Raw genomic sequence first — 14,317 nt, 5'->3', positions numbered from 1 at the left:
ACATCCCCTGAAAATAAGCCCTAGGGTGTCTTCTTGAGGAAAAATAAATATAAGACCCCGTCTTATACTGTACAAAAAAGACACCTGCACTTGAATGTTTATAGCAGCACAATTCATAATTGCAAGGCTATGGAAACAGCCCAAGTGCCCATCAATCCAAGAATGGATTAATAAAATGTGGTATATGTATACCATGGAGTACTATTCAGCTCTAAGAAACAATGGTGATATAGCACATCTTATATTTTCCTGGTTAGAGCTGGAACCCATACTACTAAGTGAAGTATCCCAAGAATGGAAAAACAAGCACCACATATACTCACCAGCAAACTGGTATTAACTGAGCAGCACCTAAGTGGTCACATAGGTACTACAGTAATAGGGTATTGGGCAGGGGGGAGGGGGCGGGTATATACATACATAATGAGTGAGATGTGCACCTTCTGGGGGATGGTCATGCTGGAGACTCAGACTTGTGGGGGGAGGGGGGAAAGGGCATTTATTGAAACCTTAAAATCTGTACCCCCATAATATGCCAAAATAAAAAAAAATAATAAAATAAAAAAGCCATACTAAAAAAGAAAAAGACCCTGTCTTATTTTTGGGGAAACATGGTAGGACTACAGCAGACCTGATCTCATGATCGATCCTGACTCGGGAGAACCGGACTTTCCAGGTTTCACCCGGATGCTCAGGGAGTGAACGGGATGGCAGTGAGCTGCCTGCACCCTGGCTGGGCTGGAACTGCCGTCTCCAGCACCCCCACACCTGGCTCTGCTCTGTCCAACCCTCACAGCAGCCACTCCCTTGAGCAGTCTTGCCCTGCACACTGCAGCCGGGTGCTCAGCCGTAGACTCGAAAGGGACCCCATGCGGACTTGCGAGCACAGCCTGTGCTCCCCCAGGCTCTGCCCCGGAGGCTCCGGCCCCTTCGGCTGCCCCCGACCCCACCCTGTGCAGGGCCCAGCCAGCCGGGGCCGTACCGCAGGCAAGGCGTCCGTCCGTGGGGCTCACCTGGGCATCCACCCCCCAGCTCCTGAAACAGTCGCTGCACAGGTCTCGTCAAGCTTCGTGGTTATGCGTACCGGGAGGGAGTCTGGGCACCAGGTACAGCGTCGCAGCTGGAAGCAAACGTCTGTGACGGTTTGTGCACACAGTTGACGGAGAGGACAGCGTGTGGCACGGCTCCGTCTGCGTTTGACTTGTTCCGCTCTCCTCTGGGACAGGCGAGGGCAGCTGTCCCCCTTATCCAGAGGGGCATGTCCCAAGACGCCCCGTGGATGCCTGAGGCCGGGCAGTACCAAGCCTCGTGTATACCGTCCTGTGTTTTTCCGACTTGACAACCGAGACAGCTACTGAGTGACCCTCAGGTGGGCAGGGGGCACAGATGGCGAGGACAGCTGGACGAGGGGAGGAGTCACGTCCCCGGCGGGGCAGAGCTGGACGGCGTGAGATTTCATCAAGCCATGCAGGGTGGTGTGAAATTTAAAATGGATGAATTGTTCCTTTCTGGAATTTTCTGTTTAATGGCGGTTGACCCTTGCGTGACTGAAATTGGCAACAGTGGAAGGGCAGATGGGGACGACTGTGACTCGAGCTCCTGGGGAACCCGCCCTGGAGGAGGCAGCAGCGGGCGGGAGGGGTGGGGCGGGGCTGACAGTGAGGGCTGCAGGGGACATATGGGCTGGGGGAAGAGCCTGGCCTCCCTGTGTGACCAAGAGAAGCTGGCTGGGGGGACCTGGTGACACTGGCCTGTGTGGAGAAGCCCCTCCTCACCCCGGGAAATGACCCTGGACCCCACAGCAGAGGCCGTGGAGCTGCAGGCCGGGGTCTCCTCCGCTCCCAGCCGCTGAGCCTGGGGCCTGGGCCCGGCTTCCCTGGGGGGCTGGGGGCACAGCACTCGGGGAGGAAGCTCAGGGCCCCTCCCCTGCTCTGCACCTCAGTCCTGGGAATGGCTGGGCTGGTGTTTCCCAGCCGTGTAGCCTTACACCTCCCGCAAAGCTTTTGTGCCTCCAGAAATCTCTGCGACTCCACCTCAGGGCAGGTCCCCACCTGAAGAGATTAGTCTCTCTGGAAAGGCAACCTGCCCGAGGGCCCTCTTCTGTCCACACCTTACAGATCATGTTATAATCCCATTATGTGGGGGGCATGGAGGTGAGAGAGTCCTCAGCCTTCTTCTCACCCAGGAAGCTCTGGGGCATCCTAGGGGCAGACGCCAGCCCAGGGACCAGAAGCCTCCGGTTCCCACTCCCTGCAGGCCCGCAGAGTCTCAGAAGTCAGACTTGCAGCCGGGCGCGGTGGCTCAAGCCTGCAATCCTAGCACTCTGGGAGGCCGAGGTGGGAGGATTGCTTGAGCTCAGGAGTTTGAGAACAGCCTGAGCAAGAGCGAGACCCCATCTCCACTATAAATAGAAAGCAATAAGCCAAACAACTAAAAATAGAAAAAACTAGCTGGGCATGGTGGCGCGTGCCTGTAGTCCCAGCTACTCGGGAGGCCGAGGCAGGGGGATCACTTGAGCCCAGGAATGTGAGGTTGCTGTGAGCTAGGCTGACGCCACAGCACTCTAGCAACAGAGTGAGACTCTGTCTAAAAAAAAAAAAAAAAAAAGGCAGACCTGGATCCCAGAGGGCTCTGCCCCCATCTGGTCACCTGTCTGGGCAGTGGCCCTTGCTGGGACCTGGCCACATGGGACTGTCGTGAGAGCGAGAAGGCCCTCACCGTGTCCCGTGGAAGATGGGGCTGGGTGTTCCGAGGTTTTGTGATCCCCTTCTTGTCCAGAAGAAACAAGATATGGGCTTGGGCTGGGCCCTGGCCTCCCTCCAGAGCAGGGAGGCTTTCCCCAGCCCCAGCCTGGGGTTACTGTTAAAGACCCCAGGACTGAGCCCAGGCCCTGGCACCAGGTGCAAACCGGCTCAGCCAGAGGTCCACGAGCCACCCTGGAACCAGGGAGCAGCAGTGTCCCAGGGCCCCACCCCTGCAGCTGACCTGCTGCAGCCACCTTCCCCCGGCATCCAGCCAGGTGTGCCCAGTACCAGGCTTGTGTCCCTCAGGAGGACGTGAGCCTGGCTGTCTGTGGGGACCCTCCTAAAGACCAGCATCGCAGGTGACCCTGCCGACTTCCAGGGTCCTCTTGATCCCTGTGGGCCTGAAGTGTGTGTGCCTGTATGTGTTATGTATGTATACACGTGTGTTCACTCGGGCGTGCCCGTGGGGGGTGTGCAGGTGCAGACCAGTGTACACGTGTGTGTGCCTGGCTTGCCCACGTGTGTGTGTGCATTGTGCCCTTGCTTGCATGGTCGTATGTGCCTCGTGTGGGTGTGCACACGCGTGTCCATGTGCACCCACACGTGCACGCACATGTATGTGTCCTGTGTGTCTGTTCCCCACATGCATGCATATGCATCCCTGTGTGTGCTCATGTGCCTATGACTGTGTGCCCACATGCTTGAGTGTTACCCATGGGTGTGCCCAAAGGCAGGTGCTCACATTTGCGTGTGCCTGTGCAGGTGTGCACAGTGGTGACCAGGACAGGCTGTGTCTCTGCCACATCTCTTGCTTTCTCTCAGCCACACCTGCCGCTGCCACCTCAGGGAAACTCCACGGCCCCACGAAGTTCCCTACTGCACATGTCCCCTCAGTGGCTTCCCTGCCCTGCCTTGGGAAAGGTTCAGGATCAACAGTGAGTCTTGATAAGGGGCCTGTGGACAGTGACAAGGCACTTCTACATCAGGGCCTGGAGAAGGAGCAGGGACTTCCATCTCGTACCCCAATCCCTAGCCCTATCCTACCCCTACCCCTACCCTTACCCCTAACTCTACCCTGAATCTTACCCCTACACCTGACTCTACCCCTACCCCTAAATCTACCCCTACCCTAATCCTACCCCTATCCCTACCTGTAGCCCTAATCCAACCCCTGCCCCTAACTCGATCCCTATTCCTAACCCTACTCTACCCTAAATCACGCACCTGCACCTGCCTGCCCCCTCCTGCCCAGCCACAAGCTCCCTGTGCAGGTCAGGTGAGGTCAGGTGAGGTCACACTCTGTCTTTGTGGCCACAGGTCGGCTGTTTCCCTTTGTTCTAGGGTATGTGTCCTTCCTTTATTCAGGCAGATGTATGTTGAAAACACATTCTTTGTCAAGTGCCAGAGAAATGACGGGCAGGGCAGCCCCGCCCTCCAGGGACCCAGTCTCCCTCGAGGGACACAGGGCCAGGAGCCGGGGTGTGGGGGCAGGGTACGCGTGACTCAGGCCTCAGTCTCACCCTGAGCCACTGGGAGACTCGGTGACCCGGGTGGGAGCTGGGGGTGCGGGAGAGGGAAGCGGGCACAGGCCGGTCAACAACTCCTAGTGAAGTAGAGCCGGTGGGCCCCAGTGGGCCCCAGGTGTTTAACGGAGGATAAGGAAGGGTCTGGAACAAGTGGGCGTTTGGGCTGAGCAGGCCAGTGGTGGAGTAGGGGTGGCCGAGGTTCGGAGGAGGAGGAGGAGGAGGAGGAGGAGGGGGGCCACGCCTGCCCCACCCACGGCTCAGGTGCCCCTCGCGGGCCGCCCCAGGGTCCGGTTTCCAGGGCTTGGTGCTCTCCCCACCCTGAGAAACAGGAAAGGCAGATATAACTTGCCCTTTCCAGGGGCCTCTAAGGAAGGAATTTGAGAAGGAACCTTAGAAGCTTCTGGAAGGACCTTTGTCCCGCACCAGCCCCAGCCCCCTCGCCACACAGCAGCGCCCCCTCCCTCCACGGACAGCAGTTCCCTGCCCCCAGCCCCCCTGCTCGCCCCCAGGCCCAGACTCCCAGGCCTTCAGACCCCTCCTCACCCCAGCAGGACTTCTCATGTGTGTGCCTGCGTGTATACACGTGTGCCCCAGCAGCCCCTGCCCAGGGCGGCCTGCAGACCCCAGGCTGGTTAGGGTGGGTACCTGGCCTCCCCTGCAGAAGCCCTGGGAGGGGTGAGGCCCTGGCTGGCTCCTGGGTGGCCCCAGCTCAGGTTGCACATGGGCGGGCAGGTGGCTGGGCCAGACCAGCTCTGAGACCCCCGGCAAGGCGCCAGCTTTGCCTCCCAGGACTGTCACCTCCCCAGGGGATCCACGTCGGTTCACTCCTTCCCCGGGCCTTTAGGGCGGGAGGCCAGAGAAGCACACACCACGAAGCCAGATGAAGAGCACAGCGCTGAACGGGGGCCCCTAAAGCTGAGCCCACGGCCCAGTCCGGGACCCCAGAGTGGGACCTTAGTCGTAAGAGGGGGCCGTGCAGATGAGGTTGAGACGAGGGTCTTGAGAGGGGCTCATCCGATATTATCCAGGTAGCCCCAAATCCAATAACAGGTGTCCTTAGAAGAGAGGAGGGGAGACACGGATCCAGAGAAGCCATGGCTGGTGTGATGCAGCCACTGCACTGCAGCCTGGGTGACACTGAGATCCCATCTCAAAAAAAAAAAAAAAAAAAAAACCAGGCCCTTGCGGTGGCTCTCGCCTGTAATCCTGGCACTCTGGGAGGCCGAGGCAGGCGGATAGCTCAAGGTCAGGAGTTCGAAACCAGCCTGAGCAAGAACGAGACCCCGTCTCTATTAAAAATAGAAATTACCTGGACAAGTAAAAATGTATAGGAAAAATTAGCCGGGCATGGTGTCGCATGCCTGTAGTCCCAGCTACTCGGGAGGCTGAGGCAGGAGGATCGCTTGAGCCTAGGAGTTTGAGGTTGCTGTGAGCTAGGCTGACGCCACGGCACTCTAGCCTGGGCAACAAAGTGAGACTCTGTCTCAAAATAAATAAATAAGTAAATAAAAAATAAATGAGAACCTGGCGGAGGAGCTGCGTGCTGTTCTCAGGTGCCCCACCAGTGTGTGGGGCGGGGTTGGGTCATTGATTTTCAGCTTCCCGCACAAGTCTCCTCCCCTGAGTCCCAGAGCCCCAGTCCCAGGGCTCCCTGCGTCCTGCCCAGGGCGGGGGTGTCTGGCCTCCGACTCACGGACTCACGGGTGCATCCTAAGGGCAAGGACAGTGTCCTCCAAGGGCCTCAACAGGACAAGCCCCCTGGCTTCCAGGAGTCGGGAAGGTTCCAGGAGGCAGAGAAGGTTTGCCAGCAGGAGTCCCTGGACAGCATGGCAGCCTTCTTCCTGGGGTCTCGCCTGGGGGTCCAGCCCTGGGTCCAAGCAAGGGGCTCAGCTTTCGGGAGGGAGAGGCAGCAGGCGGTCTACCTGCTTTCCGGGCCACACGTGGGAGGGCCTGGGAGTCTGGGCCACCTGCATGGTGGGGGTGTCACATGGCCTGCCCTGAACTCCTGAATGGAGGTGCTGGGGTATTATTACCAGAGAGGCAGGCGGCAACACCAAGCACGTCCGACCCACCTCCACCTCCAACCCCCATTCCCTGGTCCCCCCCACCCCCCCACCCCACTGGCGGTGAGGCCAGGCTTCCTCTTCCAGTAAAAACTGTGACAGGGTAATGTTTCTGTCCACACAAGAAAAGTGGCAAAACAATTCTACTACCTTGCCCCCCCACCCCGGCTGTGCTTATACCCCTCCACACACACACACGTACACATACGTGCACACACTAGTTAGTTTTCATTTCTTTTCTGGGATGGGGTTCCGCCCTGCCCCGCCCCCACCCCCCACCTGGGCATATAAAACCTCCGCGTCGTCCTGTGGGACAAGGCTGGCAGTCAGCACCATGCAGCTGAATTTCAGTGGCCTGCGGGCCCTGGTGACAGGAGCAGGGAAAGGTAGGTTTGAGCAGGGTGGGGCTGCAGGAGGGGCTGCCTGGGAGAGCAGGATGGCAAGACCTGGACCCTCACAGAGGCCCATGCAGGGCCTGTGAGTCCCCACCGGGAACTGAGCCTGAACCTGGGCCTGAGCTGCTCCCCACCACCTGGCTGGAGCCCCACTGGGACAGGACTCCAGCCCCTCCCTGGTCAGCACAAGATCCCCTTGCCCTGGGGAGACCCCCAGACCCAGACTGGACAGAGGGGGGCTCCAGCCAGGGCCTCTTCCCTCAGACCTGCCCTCTGGGTTCCCCCTTGGCCTGATGCTGGTCAATGGGGCCTCTGACCGGGGCCCCCAGCTACTCCTGGGGCACTGCCCTCCCCTCCCTGCTTGTCCCTGGGCAGCAGTGGCTGCAGCCCCACTCCCATCTGTCCCCTGACCCCAGCCTTGAGCAGACATTCTGGGCCACCTACCCACCGAGTCTCCCCGCTGCAGGGATCGGGCGGGACACTGTGAAGGCCTTGCACGCCTCGGGAGCCAAAGTGGTGGCTGTTAGCCGCACCGGTGACGACCTGGTCAGCCTCTCCCAGGAGGTGAGGTGTGCTGCCCCACCACGGCCTGGTCTGCCCCCAGGCCCTCAGGGATGCCTCACCACCCTGCCGGGCCCACACCTCAGGGCATTGCCCCCCAATGTCTCCACAGTGCCCCGGGATAGAGCCCGTGTGCGTGGACCTGGGCAGCTGGGAGGCCACGGAGCAGGCGCTGGGCAGCGTGGGCACGGTGGACCTGCTGGTGAACAACGCAGCCGTGTCACTCAGCCAGCCCTTCCTGGAGGTCACCAAGGAGGCCTTCGACAGGTGGGAAGGGAGAACGGTCAGGCTAGGGCAGGGCTGCTGGGGACAGGCAGTGGAGGTTGCCATGGTCTGTCCCTCCTGCCAGGTCCTTCAACGTGAATCTGCGTTCTGTGCTCCAGGTGTCCCAGGTGAGCCAGCGGGAGGGCAAGGGCCAGCATGGTGGGTGGGTGGGTTTGGGTGGGGCCAGCTGCCCCCACTCTTGGTTTCAGATCGTAGTCCGGGGCATGATCGACCGCAGAGCACCTGGCTCCATCGTCAACATCTCCAGCATAGCGGCCAACGTCATCTTACCTAACCTGGTCACCTACAGTGAGTTCCTCTGCCCAGCCTGCACACCCCTATTCCCTGCGGAGCCCCTGGGAGCAGGGCTCAATCAGTCTCTAGGGGGTCCTCAGTGCTGTCCCCCGCAGGCTGCACCAAGGGCGCAATGACCGTGCTGACCAAAGCCATGGCCATGGAGCTGGGGCCACACAAGGTGGGTTTGGGAGTTGGGGGCTGAGGACCAGGCCTAGAGGGGTACAAGCGGGTGCTGGGGGCGGGGCTGGGGATTGGGGTGAGAATGGGGACTTGCGGACAACACAGGCTCTGGGCAGGGGGGTCAGGGCCTGGTGCGCAGGCTGAGGCCACACCTCCTGCCCTGGCCTCAGATCCGGGTGAACTCCGTGAACCCCACGGTGGTGCCGACGGCCATGTCCCGGATCGTGTGGTCCGACCCCGAGGTCGCCCAGAAGCTGAAGGAACGCCACCCGCTCAGGAAGTTTGCAGGTCAGGGGCAGCGGTGAGCCGCGTGCCTGGGGGTCCGGCAGAGCCGTCCTGACGCACCTGCCGCCCCCGCAGAGGTGGACGACGTGGTCAACAGCATCCTGTTCCTGCTCAGCGACCTCAGCGCCTCCACCAGCGGCTCCAGCATTTTCGTGGACGCCGGATACCTGGCCTCCTAGAGCGGGCCGGGCTCGGCACCCCGGCCCCGCGCTGCCCACGCCCGGCCCCGCCCCTACCACGCCCCCAAGTCAGACCGACCCCGCCCCCTTGCCCCGCCCCCTCCTCGCCCATGTCCCGCCCCGCCTGCCCACGCCCTCGGCCACGCCCTCACGCCAGACCGACCCCGCTGCCCTTTGCCCCGCCCCTGGCCCCAGCCCGGTACCCTCGCACCCACCCCACGCCTCGCCCCCACGATCCGGCCCCGCCCACACGCCCCAGCCCGGCCACCTGGTCCCCCACCGCCCCATCCCGCCACGCCCACAGCCGCGCCCACTCCGACCCCGCCTGTGGCCACGCCCGCAGCCCAAGCCCCGCCCCACCCCCTTCCAGCTGCCCGTCCCCGTGGGCCCGGCCCCGCCCGCCCACCGCCCGCCCACGGCCCAGCCCCGTTCCGCCTCCAGCCGAGGCCCCGCTGGACCACGCCCCCTTTCGCGACCCTGCCCGCCCACGGCGCCGCCCGCCTCCGCCCCACCCCCCTCCAGACCCGCATCCCGTCACGTTCCCTGCCCGCGCCCGCACCCGCACCCGCGGCCGCCCGAGACTCGGCCCCGCACCCGCTGTGCTGCTCTGGCGACAATAAATGGCCCTTCCCTCCGAGCCGGCGCGGCACGCCGCGAGCCTGGGGACGGGGAGGGGACCGGGAGGGGGAGGGGAGGGCCAGCCCGCTTCCACCTCTGACCCCGCCGGGGGACCAAAGGGCAGCGACTCTTTTGCGAGGCGATTCCAACTTCCACACCCCAACCCTCAACCCTCAGCCAGCCCTGGGCGGAGGGCGGAGGGCAGCCTGCAGCCACCCCCACCCCGCCGTCCGTAGGGAAGGGGTCGAGAGTCCGGGGCCCGGAGAGGGAGGGGCTCGGTGTGGCACCACATCCAGTCCCCCCACCCCGCCCCGGAATCCGGCTCCACCTGTGCGTGCACCTGCTCCAGGACCACCGCAGGAGGCGGCTCCAGCGGGGGGCGGGCTCGCGGCTGCTTTCTGCACCTCCCCTGGCCGGAATCCCGGCGCCAGCCCCGCAGCCCAGGGCGGCCAGGGGGTCCTGCGCCCGGCCGGGTTGCAGCCGCGCTAGCCCGGGCCGGGCCTCGCGTGGCCTGCGCTACCTGGAGAAGGCCCGGCCGGAGAGGCCAGCCGGCCGCAGTGGCGGGCGCAGGTCCCACCCTGAGCGAGGGGGCAGAGGACCCGGGCTGGGGTCGCGCCCTCCAGGTTGGAGGGGCTCGGGGTAGGGGTGGGGGTGGGGGATTCCGAGGGTGCTTCTCACCAGCCGGCAGGACTGCAGGGAGCCCCCAGCACGCACCGTAACCCCTCGCCACTCGCTACCCAAGGGCGGAGCCCGCGCGTGGGCCTCGGCCGCGGGAGGCACGGCCCTGCCGCACGCAGCCCCTCCTGGAGGTCCCCGAGGAGCGAGAGGACCCCAGGACGAGTGAGGGGACTTGTACTCTGTCCTGGGCACAAGGGCGACCCACGGAGGGGTCTAAGCAGACGAGGCTGCCGTGTGCTGCGATGACCCAAATCCTCGCCCTGCCCCACTCAGTTTGCTTTTTTTTTTAATTTTTATTATTATTATTTTTGAGACAGAGTCTCACTCTGTTGCCCAGGCTAGAGTGAGTGCCGTGGCGTCAGCCTCGCTCACAGCAGCCTCAAACTCCTGGGCTCAAGAGATCCTCCTGCCTCAGCCTCCCGAGCAGCTGGGACTACAGGCACGCGACACCATGCCTGGCTCATTTTTTCTATATATTTTTAGTTGTCCAATTAATTTCTTTCTATTTATAGCAGAGACGGGTCTCACTCTTGCTCAGGCTGGCAGTTTGTGTTTTAAACGTAGTTTTATTATGCAGCCTGCAGGCTGGCTACGGCCTCCCACCCGGGGACCAGGCCCGGCCCTGCTTGGCTTCAGGCCGGCGCCCGCGCTCGGTTGGGTTGGTGGCCGTGCGGCTCGGGGTCTCCTGCACCTCCCTGGCTTGTGGGGCGCCGGCGCGACCCGGGGCCGAGCGTGGGGCAGGGGCGAGCGAGGCTTCTGGGGAAGCGCCAGACTTCTCAGAAGGGAAACGGGGTGGCAGCGCCGCGTCCCCAGTGTCACGCGCCGCCACGCGCCTGCCGTTAGCTGCTGCGTGTTTCCTAATAACTGTCTTGGCAGGGAGCAGTGCTGGCCCGCGCGGGCCGAACCGAGTTCGCCGCGGGGGTCCCGGGAGGGGTGCCGGGGTGGGTCCCCGCGGGGCAGTTTGAGAGATGCGGCCCCGGGACAGCAGGCCCCGCCCGGCCCCTGGACAGCAGCCCCGCCCCGACAGCAGGCCCCGCCCCGTCCCCTCGGGCTCCTCGCGACCAATCACTCCCGCAGAGGAGCCTACATTTGAATGTCCCCGCCCCCTGGCCCCGAAGCCGCCCACGATTGGCCCCGCCGCGCCCGGTCCTTGGACGGAAGGCCCCGCCTCCGACGACTGTCCCCGCCCCATCCCCCCTGGCTCCTCGCGGCCAATCACTCCCGCAGAAGAGCCAACATTTGAATGTCTCCGCCCCCTGGCACCGAAGCCGCCCGCGATTGGCCCCTCCGCGCCCCGCCCCCGCGCCCGGAGCTCGAAGTCCCGCGGCCGCCGCGCGCAGGGCGGAGACGGCCCAGCCATGGACCTGGGGCTCGCGGGCCGCCGGGCGCTGGTCACTGGGGCGGGCAAAGGTGGGCCGGCGGGGCGGCGGGGGGTGCCGGGCCGGGCCGGCGGGCGGCGGTGGGGCGTCCGCACTGAGCCGGGCTCCCCGCAGGCATCGGGCGCGCCACGGTGCAGGCGCTGCACGCGGCGGGCGCGCGGGTGGTGGCCGTGAGCCGGACCCAGGCCGACCTGGACAGCCTCGTCCGCGAGGTAGGCGCCGCGGGGCGCGGCTCTGCGGGGCGGCCGCACGTGGGGCGGGGACCGCAGCGCGCCCGGCACGCCCCCTCCCGCCCGCGCGGCGCGGGCCGCGAGCCTGGGCACCCCCCGCTCCTCCCCCGGGCGCGCGGCCCGGCGTGGGGCCGGCGGAGCTGCCGGGCCCCGGGGCTTGGAAAGAGCCGAAATGGCAGCTGAGCGGCCGGGGCCAGAGGCGCTCAGGCGTAGGAGGAAGTGGACTGGCCCGAGGTGGGGCCAGGCTCCTGGTCGCGCAGGCCTGCGTTTGGCCACGGGGCTGCGGGTCCCCCTGGGACGCCTAACTCTCCCCTTGCCTGGCTGAAAGGTCACCTGGCCGCAGCTCCCCTCCCTCAGGTGGCAGAGGGTCAGCTGTGCCCCTTGTTGGGCATGGAGCCTCCGGTGACTATGCCCCCAATACACACAGTGCCCAGGGGTGGAGCCCGTGTGCGTGGACCTGGGCAACTGGGAGGCCACGGAGCGGGCGCTGAGCAGTGTGGGTCCGGTGGACTTGCTGGTAAACAATGCCGGTGTGGCCCTGCTTCAGCCCTTCCTGGAGGTCACCAAGGAGGCCTGTGACACGTGAGCCAGATGGGGGGGGGATAACCCCAGGGGAGGGGCTACCCCCTGCAGCAGCCCCAGTCCCTGACCAGGGTCTGTTTGTCCATTCTGTTTCTAGGTCCTTTGATGTTAACCTTCGGGCTGTCATCCAGGTGTCCCAGGTGAGCTGCCCTGCTGCAGGAGGGGAACTCTGGTGAGTGGTACCAGTTCTGCCTCACCCTCCCTCTGTGATTTCAGATCATGGCCAAAGGTTTAATTGCTCGGGGAGCCCCAGGGGCCATCGTGAATGTCTCCAGCCAGGCCTCCCAGCGTGCGGTGACTAACCACAGTGTATACTGTGAGTGAGCCCCAGCCGTGCCCCAAGCCCCACCCCAGCTCCTGCCCCCAGCCCCCAGCCAGCTTGGGCTCCTCCTCACAGGTTCCACCAAGGGTGCCCTGGACATGCTGACCAAGGTGATGGCCCTAGAGCTCGGGCCCCACAAGGTGAGCTGGGCTAGAGCGCCTCCCACCACCCAGGCCAACACCCCAGGAGCCCCACTCGTCTTTTGACCTCTGCTGGTTTCTGTGCAGATCCGTGTGAATGCAGTGAACCCCACAGTGGTGATGACACCCATGGGCAAGGCCAACTGGAGTGACCCCCACAAGGCCAAGACCATGCTGGACCGAATCCCACTTGGCAGGTTTGCTGGTGAGTCGAGGAGAAGCCCAGCCAGGAAGTGCTTGGGGGCCAGGGGCAGGGGAGGGGAGATGGAGGGCAGCTTCCTCCAACTCCACCCCAACTCCACCCTGCCCACAGATGTGGAGAACGTGGTGGATGCCATCCTCTTCCTGCTGAGTGACCGAAGCAGCATGACCACAGGCTCCACTTTGCCTGTGGACGGGGGCTTCCTGGCCACCTGAGCCCCCTCCCACACACACCTCAGCCCCATGCTAAGCCCGCCCCTGTCCTCCATCCCTCCAATAAACTTGATTCTCCTGCCCAGCCTTTGTGCTGGTTCCTGGGCTGCCAGCTGGCAGCCGGGAGGGCTCAGGGCTGGGTGTGGGATGGGTCCCAGGCAGGTAGAGATTCATTAGATTCACACGCCATGCCAGGTGGCAGCCCAGCTCCCACACCTGAGATTTTTCAGGCCGGCCAGCACCCTGGCAGTGGCTGCAGGTAGGACCTCCCAAAAGATGGGCTTCTAAAGAGGGTGGTGAATTTGAACAAGCATGACCTCTGGCCCTGTCCAGAGACCTCCTGGGGTGGAAGCAGTGGTGTGCTCGTGTTTAACAAGCCCTCCTGTGAGTATAGAGCTGACGTGAAGATTAGGTGATCTTCCTTGAAACTAAGGAGTGACACAAAAGTGAAACAAGGAAGGTGTAAGTTAAATTTCACTACTTTTTCAATGACCCAAGCAACTTGTTTGTTGCATTAGATAATAGTTTTTGAATCCTGGAAGAACATTTCCTCAACTTTTTGTGCTATTCACAGTGCAATGAGCACATACACAGCACACTTCAGTTTAATCTGCATTTTCTCTTTTTATTCTCACTGTCACCCTGGCTGGAGTGCCATGGCACAATCACAGCTCAATAGTCTCACACTAGTGGGCTTAAGCGATCCTTCCACCTCAGCCTCCCTAGTAACTGGACTACAGGTGTGCACCACCATGCCCAGCTCATTTTTAAAAATTTTCTTAGAAACAGGGTTTCACTGTATTGCCCAGGCTGGTCTCAAACTCCTGGGCTCAAACAATCTATCCTTCCACTTCAGCCTCCTGAGTAGCTGGGATTACAAACACAATTCACCAAGCCCGACGCCTATTACCTGTCTACATGATTAATGATAATCAAGCCCCAATTTGTGGAATTTGCCAGTTTCTTTGGCATAAATATTGCCACTAGGGCTGACTGTAAACTACCAATTTGATGTCATTGAATACAGAGTTGAGAGGAGATGAACAGCACCCCATTACGTGGAATCTGCACTTGATAAGTACAATAAATGTAAATAGCCCCAAAGGCATACATAACAGTCACATGTGCAAAACTAATTAGGAAGTGATGTGTTTTGAGTATTTGTTAATTTTGTTTTTAATGCAACTCACTGTAAGTTTATATAATTTTATTACTAATAATGGTTAACAGCTGGCTAGCCAAATTCCTGACAATTTAGCAACCAGGTCTCCTGAGCCAGCACAAGCCACCTCCCCCGACAGCAGGCCTGGTTGGCACCCTCTGATCACATGTTGGCCTGGACAGATGCCCTGTGGCCTCTCTGGGGGTGAAGTCCAGGACCCTGACCCAAGTGTAGGGCCACCGTTTCTGACTTCAGCATCACCAGAGCCTGGCCAGCTGCTGCTCCCTTCTGTCTCCAC

At 62.3% G+C, this 14,317-nt stretch overlaps 2 protein-coding genes across 2 annotated transcripts; both read left to right on the top strand.

The window, feature by feature from the left end:
• The first annotated feature begins 6,667 nt into the window (after positions 1 to 6,667).
• Positions 6,668 to 8,494, top strand: LOC105878069 (carbonyl reductase [NADPH] 2-like). Its single transcript, XM_075999847.1, has 8 exons — positions 6,668 to 6,719; positions 7,195 to 7,292; positions 7,402 to 7,556; positions 7,639 to 7,681; positions 7,763 to 7,862; positions 7,964 to 8,028; positions 8,201 to 8,318; positions 8,391 to 8,494. The coding sequence occupies exons 1-8, from the start codon at positions 6,668 to 6,670 to the stop codon at positions 8,492 to 8,494; spliced, it is 735 nt and encodes a 244-aa protein (XP_075855962.1).
• Positions 8,495 to 11,097: 2,603 nt separating this feature from the next.
• Positions 11,098 to 12,942, top strand: DCXR (dicarbonyl and L-xylulose reductase). The gene is made up of 8 exons (XM_012777234.3): positions 11,098 to 11,200; positions 11,284 to 11,381; positions 11,827 to 11,981; positions 12,079 to 12,121; positions 12,198 to 12,297; positions 12,379 to 12,443; positions 12,531 to 12,648; positions 12,757 to 12,942. Exons 1-8 carry the CDS (start codon positions 11,149 to 11,151, stop codon positions 12,858 to 12,860), a joined length of 735 nt encoding a protein of 244 aa, XP_012632688.1. The 5' UTR covers positions 11,098 to 11,148; the 3' UTR covers positions 12,861 to 12,942.
• The last annotated feature ends 1,375 nt before the right edge of the window (positions 12,943 to 14,317 follow it).

The sequence above is a fragment of the Microcebus murinus genome, unplaced genomic scaffold (genome assembly GCF_040939455.1).
Source record: "Microcebus murinus isolate Inina unplaced genomic scaffold, M.murinus_Inina_mat1.0 scaf010_hap2_Mmur4.0, whole genome shotgun sequence".
Lineage (NCBI taxonomy): Eukaryota > Metazoa > Chordata > Mammalia > Primates > Cheirogaleidae > Microcebus > Microcebus murinus.
This window is presented reverse-complemented; position numbering and strand designations above follow the sequence as displayed.

What these genes read in the sequence shown, in the direction of transcription:
- LOC105878069 (XM_075999847.1), top strand. Translation starts at nt 6,668, where the DNA reads ATGCAGCTGAATTTCAGTGGCCTGCGGGCCCTGGTGACAGGAGCAGGG. An exon ending in GGTGACAGGAGCAGGGAAAG is followed by an intron (nt 6,720 to 7,194) that starts GTAGGTTTGAGC and finishes TCCCCGCTGCAG; the next exon opens with GGATCGGGCGGGACACTGTG. An exon ending in ACCTAACCTGGTCACCTACA is followed by an intron (nt 7,863 to 7,963) that starts GTGAGTTCCTCT and finishes TGTCCCCCGCAG; the next exon opens with GCTGCACCAAGGGCGCAATG.
- DCXR (XM_012777234.3), top strand. Translation starts at nt 11,149, where the DNA reads ATGGACCTGGGGCTCGCGGGCCGCCGGGCGCTGGTCACTGGGGCGGGC. An exon ending in TGGACAGCCTCGTCCGCGAG is followed by an intron (nt 11,382 to 11,826) that starts GTAGGCGCCGCG and finishes CAATACACACAG; the next exon opens with TGCCCAGGGGTGGAGCCCGT. An exon ending in CTGTCATCCAGGTGTCCCAG is followed by an intron (nt 12,122 to 12,197) that starts GTGAGCTGCCCT and finishes CTGTGATTTCAG; the next exon opens with ATCATGGCCAAAGGTTTAAT.